Source organism: Caretta caretta, chromosome 12, assembly GCF_965140235.1.
Source record: "Caretta caretta isolate rCarCar2 chromosome 12, rCarCar1.hap1, whole genome shotgun sequence".
Classification (NCBI taxonomy): domain Eukaryota; kingdom Metazoa; phylum Chordata; order Testudines; family Cheloniidae; genus Caretta; species Caretta caretta.
In genome coordinates, this window is record NC_134217.1 from 10,924,261 (window position 1) to 10,936,511 (window position 12,251).

Sequence of the window (12,251 nt, forward strand, 5' to 3'; positions counted from 1 at the left end):
AAGTTTTTGCTGTTGGTTTTTGAATCTTTTGCAAGTTGCTCTTCAAATTCTTTCTTGGCCTGCCTAAATATACTTTTACACTTGACTTGCCAGAATTTATGCTCCTTTCTATTTTTCTTAGTAGGATTTGCCTTCCAGTTTTTAAAGGATGCCTCTAACCACTTATTTTACTTTGTTGTTTAGCCATGGTGGTACTTTTTTGGCCCTCTTACTATGTTTTTTTAATTTGGGGGTATACATTTAATCTGAGTCTCTATTCTGGTTTTTTAAGTTTCCATGCAGCTTTCACTTTTGGGACTGTACCTTTTAATTTCCATTTAACTAGCTTTGTCATTTTTGTATAGTTCCACTTTCTGAAGTTAAATGCTACTATGGTAGGCTTCTTTGATGTCTCCCCCCCACCCAGGGATGTTAAGTTTAGCTATATTCACCTATTGGACCAAATCCTGTGCTCTATTTAGGACTAAATCAAGAATCATCTCTCCTCTTGTAGGTTCCAGGACTAGCTGCTCCAAAAAGTAGTCATTTATGCTGTCAAGAAATTTGCTCCATCAGGCAGAGAACAACTAAATGGAAGTACCAAGACAGACAAAGGAAAAGTGAGGGTGAATAGCTGAAGTTGAGCTGATAGAAAGCAGGTGTAACTTGGAGAAAAAAGTTAGGAAAAAACAAATGACAGTATGAGGAATGAATAAAAGGAAATCAGAGCCCTATAAAAAGAGAACAGAACAACTATAAGTTAGAATTAAAATACAGGACATTAAAAACCTGGTCATTTAGGAACAAGCCATGAGATAAACTGAAACGACTAGAAAACAGTAAAGGGGATACAGAGGTAAATACCGTTCTCCAGCCTGCCCTTCTTTGATTTCTTAAAAAGGAAGGAAAAAGCTCTCCTCTCCTTTCTAAATACCTCCCTGATCTGCCCAATAAAACCACTCCTGCAGCCTCTTCCCCAATCCCTACCATGACAATCTTGTCAAACTACATGAAGGTAGAAGGGCAGCAGGTAGAGGGATGTCTCGAACAATTGCACCCCCACCATTTTTGGGTCACCAGTCACCACTGGTCTAACAGGACTTTAAACAAGTCAACATATTTGAAGAAAAGCTACCCACACAAGAGGCCTAGGAGGAACAGGTTGGAAACTATGGATGAAGGCTTCTGCTCATATTGAGTCTCAAAACTGTGGCAATTTGTGCTGACTGGTTTGAACTGAGCATTTACTTTAGTGCAGAATGATGACAGTGTTTGTATTTTCAGGTTTCAGAGTGGTAGCTGTGTTAGTCTGTATCAGCAGAAACAACGAGGAATCCTTGTGGCACCGCAGAGACTAACTAATTTATTTGGGCATAAGCTTTTGTGGGCTAAAACCCATCTGATGAAGTGGGTTTTAGCCCACAAAAGCTTATGCCCAAATAAATTGGTTAGTCTCTACAGTGCCACAAGGACTCCTAGGGTTTTTTTTTGTATTTTCTGTTTCCCTTCTAAAGAAAGGGGTTGCTCTACACTGGAAGGAAGCTATGCTGCTTTCTGGTTCAGCTCATAATTTGGTTAAAATGCTGCCTTTTAAGCAGCAATAAGCATGAATAAATTCATGACTTGTAGCATATTTGAGAGAGAGAGCAGCATCTGTAGTTGTGTGTTATCCAGGACAAAACGCATTCAATATTAGATAAAGTTTATTATGTTATCAAAGTCTGACAATAAAATATGCAGAAATCTATAACTCAGTCGTACAAGAGGAAAATATATAAAATGCTGGGTCTCACCAGATCATATTTCATACAAAATACTGTTACTTTTAGAGCAGCAAAGTAACTGCCAAACATTCCTTGAATTTAAGAGGGTCTTGAACATACCTTGCTTCAAGAAATATCTTAATGCCAAACATTCCTTCCTTTGGCCTACAATTCTTTTGCATTTATTGCTGGATATTAAAATCTTCTGTTCTGAGCAGAATCACATAGTGCCATTGCAGCAGCACTACACTAACAGCTGAAGTCCCTCCAGAATTCTCTCTCTTTACATTTTGTTAGAAATAAGAAATACATTTTGGTCCTCTACTACTTTTGGTTTCTGAAAATATCCTGAAAATGAAGATTAGGAGAAAAACAGACATTCACAAATGATAAGTAATTAGCATAACTCAGAAGGAATTTCAGCAAATTACACATTTCAAACCAGTGAAGCAAAGCACCTGAGGTACTTCACTTTATTTTCCTCTTTCCCCAGCAATAATTATTTCCTCAGACTAGTTTCTCCACAAGAATGTAGAATACTTACGACTGCATACTTTAGCAGTCTTACCACCAACCTGAAGAAGAGCTCTGTGTAAGCTTGAAAACTTGTCTTTCACTAACGGAAGTTGGTCCAATAAGAGATATTACACGTCACTCATCTTGTCTAATATCCTGGGACCAACATAGCTATAAAAACACTGCAAACAACCCTACTAAAATGATTCTAAATAGACTTGGGTTTGCCCTCTAAAGCAGAGGGTCACGCAATAAAAAAAACAGACTTCTAGTAGAAAAGGGAAATGCACAATTTAACTACTTCCACCTTTTGGGATGTTTAGCCGTGTATTTTCGGTACTCCATTTATTTCATACTGAGGACATCTCTATCCTGGGATTGCACGGTAGACAAAAGAGCAGGCCTCAGGAGGATTTGATGGAAAATGAGAAATCAGACTTGTGATCTGTTTTACAAAGCATCCCCAACCAAAGGTAATCATTAGATGTGTGGATACTTTAACTACTGAGTCCTCAGCATTCACACTTTAACACAAGATGTGCAATTCTGCGCAGGAAAGAAACAAGGATTTATGCTGACAAATCACAGCAAGCCTACAAAGTTTAAGAGGGCTGTCAACCTCTCTTTACCAGTGTAAGTAAAAGCAGCAGAGCAGACTTATTCAGCACAAGAAGCGACTGTAGGGTCCATCTATTAATGGAAAGCTAAGTGAGTGTGGACTAAAGGGTCATTGGCACGAAGGTAAAAGTATGAGATGCAATCAGCTGGAAGCATTTCCCAAAGGGAAAAAATACAGTAAATGTCAAATGCTAGATCAGAACAGAGTAATCTAGTGCAGCTCTTTTGGAAGCATTAATTTTTCTGCTTCAAGTGCACAGAGTAGCAAAGCCAAAAAAACCCTTTTGCTGTAGATTTTTAAGCATTTCCAGATTAAGCACACAGAGAGCTGGAAAGCTTCCAATGTAAACCAGTTCTAAAAAAATCCTCCAGAACAGGTAGAGCCTGAGTCCCTTCTACAGCCCTACCAATATTCAGTCTTTGCTTGGAGCCAATACAGATTCCAGTTCCTCCCATCCTGGTGCTAGTTAGCAAGCATGCATTCTACCTGGGTAAGGATAATAGACTTGAAAAAGCTGGACTTTTGAATCAGTTACTTTGCATAGTTGTATCTACTGCAGACCAGTCTTACAGTAGTTTGTTCACAATGGAGTTAGACTATATGAAGAGCCTTAGAGTAGAACTGTGGTTCTTGGTGCACCAATCTACAAAAGCCTACCAAAAAAACCCCAATCTGACTAAAAAGGATTTCATCCTTCTATTCTCTAAGATTTAAGCAATCAACAATGTGTTACAGATAGCCCGTGGGCAGCTCAGATCTGGCAGTGGACTAGCACACACAGATGAGGCAGGAAAATCTGTTTGGGCCATATAGTTGCAGAGCACTAGATCTTAGGTAGCTGATTCCAAGTGACAGACCTTCCATTCTACTGGGGAATACTTGTCCTCCCTCAGAGAGGGGGAGTTAGTCTTATTCTCTCTTCTGTACAGGGAGATATTTAACCTACCAATGATCCCAGTCAGGATTTCTAGAAATGATTAGCTAATACAAAATATATTAGAATCTTGAGAACTCTAGATCTACCCTGTGCCAGAGTGTTTACATTCTGCAGTGGCAAACACTCATGAGAGCGCTGTCAGATCAACACATCCTAATCAAATATTTCAATGGCACCAAACAACCTCTATGCACTACAGGATTGATTAAACTTTGCTGTTGTGTAACAGGTAATCTCCTAACATTAGAAATCAATAGATTCTTAATCCTGTAGGATTTCTGATGAACATAACTCTTAAGGTAACTTTTTCTGAAGAACCCTGCACCCTGGAAGTGTTCATAGCAGTTTTCTGAAAAATGCAGTGACAAGTGGTCTAACATGGTTAAGCTACTGTAGTATAGTTTCTTGGAGAGTTGTGTGCTATGCAGTTTTCTGGGGCCTAATACATAGTGCCCCTTTTAAATGTTTGTTTCTCAACCCAAATTAAGAGCTCAGTACCCCTACAAGAAAGGTATTTTACTCTATAAATACTCTCTAAGCTTTTTCCACTAAACATAATTTTGATCCAATAGGAAAGATGGTCAGTTAGCTGGAAACTGGATCACAGCAGAAGTGTACTTGGCTGAAAGCAAGATACATACAAAGGGTTTTTTCCCCATTGTGGGAACTTTAATTTTTATTTGTTTTGGGTAGGAGGGGGTTTGGGTTTTTTGAGATCTATCTACCTACCATTTGAACTAATGGAGATAACTTGTCGTCACTTTGACATGTGAAGGCAGCACCTCACACAAAATTTGCTGATACCAAATTCCTGTGGATTTCAATGTACACACCATGTAGCCATAGCCATTGTATGAGGAGTGACAGCTAGTAACCTTTTTTTTTTTTAAATTAGGGGGGAAAAATCTAAAGAATGAAGCCAGCAGCCTTAGACTCTTGATGCTAAGTCCTCAAGTTACTAAAGGACAACTGGATTCTCTTCAATTTTTCCAAGACATCAAATAAGGAACTTCAAGTAATTAATGCACTTTCCCTCTTCTCCAGCAGCAGTACAGAAAGAGGTAAGTTGGATATGACCAAAGTCCTGCAATATCTTAACTCCATGTCTATTTAGACCACCTGCTTGGACCTTCATATTTACTAGCTTATTTAAGGACAATGATTCAGAACTTTTGTGACCCTTTGGGAAAGTTACTGTACTCAAAAAAATTCTTGACAACCTCTCCCTTGCTTTAGTACAGAACGGAGAGTAACCAGCAAGCAATTCTTTCTCCCCGCAACTCTCCAAAGCTCACAAGAAACAGCATAGGCTGCACATATTGCACAAAAGGTGTGAAAAATGTTCAAGTGAACTTCTGTATGCACACTGGACATTCGTCTAGCAGCACCAGAATGCACATGACCACGCCTTTAGAACGTGAAACACTATGATGCATTACGAATACTAATCCAAGAGACAAGTGATCATTAAGGACACCAAACAGCTTTCCAAACACGGCCTGAAAAGAGACCAAATAAATAACCCAAGTGTTTTAAAACCAAAGGATCAAAAGGCATTTTCCCCTCACTTAAGGGAAGGCATCACAGGTGATGGAGGAAAAAAAAAAAAAACAGTCCACATAGGGTGTCACAAACCAAAAAGAAGTTTTTTCACATAGGAAATAGTTGTAGCATTAGACAGCATCTCAATATGCTCATTTCCTGACAGCTCAAACAATATCACCTCCTGCTTTTGCATGTCCACCCACTTTTGACATTGTAAGGCACTCTCCAAGTTCACTGTACCATCACCATCACTGTAATAGATCTTGGGCTCTTTATCAGGAAAGGCCTCATAGTAGAATGAGTCAGGTGTTTCTACACCAGTGCCAAAAAGACAGTGCAAACGCACACCAGGTGGTATCATCTGGTAGACCAAGGGCTCAGTGTCTTGTCTCATGAGCCAGCCATCCTCAAAGTTGATGTCCTTGTAGAACTTTTGGTAATCCCGGAGAGTGTAGTTAACTGTGGGTGTGCTTACAAAGATCTTCTCTGGAGGCCATGTGTAATTGTAGGGTAGCATCCAATTGGTTGAAACTGCAGATCTCTGCTGGTCTCGGATCTTAAGAGAACTGATGACAGGTATCCTGTTGTTGTCACCTACAAAACAGATTTCTGTTACTGATCAGAAGTTTTATTTATTGTACACTGAAATATCAAGAAACATTGCTAAAGACAACCCAGAATGGCATTTTCCTGAGGCTACCCTTCTGAGATATTCCTTTAAGAAGAAAATATTTTCTACTTGGGCTCATTTGGGAGCTTTGGGCCCAAAAGTTCTTCACATCATCAATCATTAGGCAATCATCCTGGCCATCTGTAAAGCTGTCTTAAAATTCTTTTTCTAAAGGAATTCCAGATGCAGATTTTTCAGTGATTCACAGAGACACTCTTCCCTTAATGGTTTTGTTGGGAGAACAGGCTGGTGTTACCCTCTGTACATTTGTGCATTCAAGAGATTTCATGAGACTGCAGAACAAGGTGAACACCCAGGTTTTCACAGTTCAGTAACAAGCAATTTTATAGTTGTCATATTGAAGCTGTCTGGGGCAATTTCATTTATGATAGCTACAGTTGCCACACAGGTTGCCACATGGCTTTTGTGAGCGTGGAGGAGGAGGCAGGATCCGCAGTAGTTACTGGTTCATGTGTTATCTTTGTAAAACAAAACAGAACAATCCTACAAATAACCGATACTACCCTCCTTTCATCTGTACCACACTAATGTTCCTCAACGGAGGCACAAGGAAACCACATAATCAATGTGAAAGTAGTGTTTTCTTTGCTCAGGACACAAAGCATGGATCCTAACTTTAATGTCCACCTGCTGGATTGGAATATACTACTTTGGCTTGGATCCTGTCAAATTAAACAGGATCAGGCCAGCTCATTATTTAGTGGTAGACCAAGGAAAATGCACTGATGGTACAGCAAGTGACACTCTCTCCTACAATCAGTCCAGAACCAGCATTCCTGCACAATACTAGCAACTAATCTGCTGCTTGAGTGCAGTCTTTTGCACACAAAACATTTTGGATCACCTATTACTAAAGACCCCATGACTCTTCACAAGCCTGTCTGTGATTATAAAAATTCCCCTGTATTTTCAGGTAGAGAAGTTACTTTTCCCTTACAGTCATCTCCAAGAAGTGAAGTTCTGCTGGCACAGAAAAGGCCACAGATTGATAGAGTTTAAGGCCAGAAGGGACCTTTAGATCATCAAATCTGACCTCCTGAGTATTATTATAGGCCATTACATTTCACCCAGATACGCCTGTATTAAGCCCAAAAATTTGTGTTTGACTGAAGCATAACTGTCAGAAAGGCATCCAGTCTTGAAGATGCCAAGAAGAATCCACTACTTTCCTTGGTAGTTTGTTCCAATAGTTAATCATCCTCGCTATTAAAAAGGTGCACCTAATTTGCACTTGTCTGGCTTCAGCTTCTTGGCCATTGGTTCCTGTTATGCCTTCTCAACTAGATTAAAGAGCCATTTAGGACCTTGTATTTTCTGCCTGTGAACATACTTATACACTAATCAATTCACCTCAGTCCTCTTTTTTTGCTAAGCTAACAGATTGAGCTCCAAATTTCTCACTGTAAGACATTTTCTCCAGTCCTCAATCACTTATGGCTTTTTTCAACATCCACTTTAAAATGTGGACACCAGAACTGTATGCAGCATTAGAATACCAGTCTCAACATTGCTGTATTCAGAGGCAATAGCTCCTCCCTACTCCGCTCTTTACTCTGCTCTTTAGATACCCAAGGAGCATATTAGCTCTTTTTTGCCGCTGCATTGCTCTAGGACCACATGCTGTGTTGCTCGTCCACTACAACTCCTAAATTCTTTTTGGAGTCACTGTGCTTTTGTGGTTACGGTCCTCCATTCTGAAGGTACAGACTGTTCTTTTTTCCTAGATGTATAACTTGAATTTGGCTGTATTAATACATGTTTTGTTTGAATGGGCCCAGGTTACAAAGTGATTCTGATTGCTCTGACTGCCCTGTTTTCATTATTATGTACTATTCTACCAATCTGTGAGTCATCCACAACTGAAAATGTTTAGTAACATTAGACTTTGTACCTATCCCTGTGGAACGCCACTAGAAACAACCCCATCCAATCACGATTCTCACTGACAGCTACTTTTTGAGATGTCATTCTTAATCCATTTAACATGTGTTTTACTGCTATTTGTATAGAGCCAAGTTTTTAATCAGAAGGTTGTGCAGTATTAAGTTAAAGTATGTTACATCTATGTAGGTTTCAGAGTGGTAGCCATGTTAGTCTGTATCAGCAAAAACAAGGCATCCTTGTGGCACCTTAGAGACTAACAGATTTATTTGGGCATAAGCTTTCGTGGGCTAGAACCCACTTGGAACTGATGAAGTGGGTTTTAGCCCACAAAAGTTTATGCCCAAATAAATCTGTTAGTCTCTAAGGTGCCACAAGGACTTCTCATTGTTTTTACATCTATGCAGTTACTTTTATCAGCCAAATTTGTAATCTTAAAGAATGAAATCTGGTTTGACAAGTCCTATATTCTGTAAAACCATATTGACTGGCATTCATTATATTCCTGTCCTTTAATTCTTTACTAATTGAATCCCATATCAGCGTTTCCTTTATTTTGCCTAGGATTAATGTCAGGCTAACCATCCTATAGTTACTCAGGAAATCCAAGTATGAGAGGGGTAGCTGTGTTAGTCTGGACCTGTAAAAGCGGCAAAGAGTCCTGTGGCACCTTATAGACTAAGATGTATTGGAGCATAAGCTTTTGTGGGTGAATACCCACTTCTTCAGAACATCCAGTTTGCCCTTTTTGAATACTTCCAGAACATTAACACTCTTCCAGTCTTCTGGAATTTCCCCAGTATTGCCCCACTATTCCATGCTGTTAAAATGTAACATCAACTGCCGGAGTCTCCTCAGCTAACTCTCACTTGTCCCAGTTACATGGACCTACCAATTTAAAAATGTTTCTAACAGATGTTGTTTAACACCCTCATTAGCCAGTAATGAGTAAATAAAGTACTTCCAGTCCATATCTAATGAGGAAGATGATTTTGCTTCCCCCCCCTCAATACAGAACAAAATGTCTAATAACACTCCTGCCTTTTTTTGCATCACTACCAGTTTTACCATCTTCACCTATAACACACCTATACCATTACTAGGATTCCTTTTGTTTCTAGTATGCTTTATTATCCTTAGTACTGCCAGCCATGAATTCTTTGCTGATGTCTTTAGCTTCTGCACTTCTTTGGTTGTTTGTTCCAATGGTTAGTCAATCTCACTGTTAAACATTTCAATTTTCTGCACCTTATAAGTTCTGATTTATTATTTGCATTACCATAGCACCTAGAAGCCCTAGTCCTAGACCAGGACCTCCCAGTGCTATATGCTGTACAAACAGATCAGAAAGATACAAGACAAGAGATAACATATGGGTGAGGGGAGTAACAAGGAAACAGTACTGGTCAGCATGATAAGCAGCTATCTCAGCATACCAGCAGGCTAGCCATTGTATTTATACTGATTGCTATTTATTTTCTGCCTCTCCTCCCCTGTTATATATTTGTTATTTATTTATAATTGCTCCCTTCACTTTGCTGCTGAACCAGGCTGGGCCTTTAGCCAAAGTTATCTTCTTCATGGATTGTGGAATTGTGGCTTTTTAGCCATTTAATAAACTCTTCTTAAAGCGCTCAAAACTTTCATTCACATTTTTCTGTCTAAAATTTTCCTCCTAATTCCTCCTGTTCATAATTTTCCTCAACTTTGGGAAGCACCAAAACACCTGTCCTCTGTTTGTGCATACTGAATGTAATCAGATCACAATCACTGGTCCTTGGGCAACCACCATCTTCCAGGCCAATGATTAATTCATCTTTGTCCATCAATAGGAGGTCCAAAATAGAGTTATTTCATCTTGAGTGTACTATGTTGTCTTAGAAAATCTATAATTTTTAGAAACTCTAATGATGTTTTACTATTGGCTAGCTGCGAACCAGGCAAGTTTTGGCTGTATTTTAATGGCATACTAGCAATTCTCACATAATTACCTGACATTCTTCTGGATGGAAGTTGTTAACTATGAAATATTATTATAGACTCTATATTGTTCCTTATTTGCTGAGAAGAGTTACTCCTGGGGGAATTCTGTGCCACTGTGCATACAAAATTAATGAGATGTGCATATTTTTAATTGTTTTCCACAGAAAAAAGCTTCTGCCGGAAAGTTGCTGCAATTCCACCTTTTGCCAAAGGGTGCTGTGGCAACAGAACAGAGCAGCAGCGCCTGGCCAGTGAGGGAAGAGAAAGACCCTGACTTCTTCACAGCAACTGTTGGGCCAAGTCAGGAGACCGGTGCTATGGGGAGACAGACAGCGTGGGGCTGCTCTGGGGTCAGACAGGGGCTCACAAGGACTAGTGGTGGTGGACAGACTGGGGCAGGGGCTGAATGGGAGTGGAGGCGCAGGGCCAAAGATGGGAGAGGGATGTGCAGGGCCAAATTGGGATGGGGTGGCTGAGTGGAAGCACAGAGACACATGGGGGGCGCAGTGCAGGGCCATGTGGGCAGGGGGTTCAGGGACACATGGGGACAGGGGCAGATGCGCCTGACAGTGGGGGCTAGGGGTCAGTCAGGGTCTGCATGGGGGAAGCTCCCTAACAATCCCTCCTCCTCCCGCTCCACAAAACCTGTTCCGTAGTTTTCCCACCCACACCCAACAACCCTCCAAGTTCACACGCAGGCTCCTTCCCAGCAACTACTTCCCTCTCCCTAAGCTCCTCTGTTACCCCTGACACCCCACAAGCCTTTGCACTGCTTCTGAGGGGTGCAGGAAATACAGTTCTGTATTGTAGTCTAAATAAATTACTCAGAGCTCTGTATTAATACGCCTAGTAAGGAATCTATTTGTCAAAAAACATTTCCTGAATCTTTTTTGTTGCCTGTATTGTTAGGGGCATGCTTACTGACAGGTACTTTGAAATAAATGATCAAAAATAATTGAAACTGGTATGATTATATTGTGTTATTTTGAAAAATAAAATTTGCAGAATTTGAAAATAGTGTGCCCAGAATCTTCGTTGCAGAATTCCCCCAGGAGTAAAGAGTATTAGTAAACCAGAAGAAAGTAAACACGATGCTCCTATACATGAACAAGTGCATTTTCTGAACACCTACATAAAAAAATACCACCCTCGCTGTACAAAAAAAATTTAAAAAATACACCATCCTACAAAATGCAGTACATATACCAAGTCAACAGCTATACAATGCCTTGAAATAGCACCCGAAGCGTGCAGGAAGAATGTGAATCAACCAAAAGGAAAAAAAATAGATATTTTAAGTGTTTTTACGTTGCAAAAAATATGCTGTATTTTTAAACTCACTAGATGGCACTATTGATTCTCTGGTCCAGTAAGGAGGGCTGTAGCACAATACCTCTGGTGCCCTAATTAAGCTTCCCAGCATTTCCATATAATTGCACCTAACAGTCAACATAACCACCACCTGAATCTGATTAAGAAAGGAAACTGGAAGAGAGTAGAGGGGACACCACAAGGTCCTGAAGATACTCCTGTCACTTTGCTGAAGAAAATGTTTTCTATCTTGACTTTAACATTGAAGCTGTTCCTTGTAGCTCATTTGAAAGCAATTAATAGACTTGTGCTTAAACACTTTTCCCTTGCTTTATCTTTTCATATGACGTAAAAAGTTCAATTGTGCCTCAAATGGCACACCTGCCGCTAAAGCCTCACACACAGATTAATTCCAACATTGCCGGTTACACTCTGCCCACCTAACTTTCCCCTTCACTTCCTGTTGATACTGTTTCCTGCTGCTGTACGCTGTTACAGTGACTACATTCTGTCCCAGTGGTGGCTGTATTTCAGTAGAAATTGAAGTGATTCTTCTGTATGCATATGTACAAACAGCCACTTTGTGAGGAGAGATGCTACATACAATAAATATTGCTCACGCAGTAACAGGTAAGAAGCAAAACACTAAGTATGGGGAGATCCTACGTGGTGCTGTTTAATTCTGCTCACATCCTGTATCACCTGATACACCATGCAAAATTAGTTATCCAGTAAAGCCTCCTGCTCTGGATATTTAGAGTACACCATATGAAAGTCAGTAGTTTCTGCAGAAGCCTGCAAGCCATAGGATGCCATTTGGGGGAGAGGAATCAATTTTGCAATGCTATGTTGACAAAAACAAACAACTGTAAGCACCCAATAAGGATATATGCATTTTCAGCATGTCTAATTAGTGGCTTTGAGTTGTACATTCCCATCTCAAAACCAAGTGCCTTATTTAAGCACATGAAATGTTTTTCTGAAGCACCCACGCCTGGTAAGCACTTTGGTATATGTCCTGCATTT

General features: G+C 40.0%; 1 protein-coding gene and 1 long non-coding RNA gene across 4 annotated transcripts in view; one reads left to right on the forward strand and one right to left on the reverse strand.

Annotated features, from left to right (window-relative positions):
• The window catches only part of LOC142068651 (uncharacterized), a 160,976-nt gene extending 156,101 nt beyond the window's left edge, over positions 1-4,875 (forward strand). For all 3 annotated transcript variants that reach the window (XR_012664550.1, XR_012664548.1, XR_012664549.1), the window contains one exon: positions 4,710-4,875. This is a non-coding gene — a long non-coding RNA (uncharacterized LOC142068651). The remainder of the gene's footprint in view (positions 1-4,709) is intronic.
• Positions 1,665-12,251, reverse strand: part of PLA2G15 (phospholipase A2 group XV) — a 28,901-nt gene continuing 18,314 nt past the window's right edge. Inside the window, exon 6 of the mRNA XM_048870565.2 lies at positions 1,665-5,953. Within this exon, the coding sequence (XP_048726522.2) occupies positions 5,442-5,953 (512 nt within the window). The 3' untranslated portion in view covers positions 1,665-5,441. The remainder of the gene's footprint in view (positions 5,954-12,251) is intronic.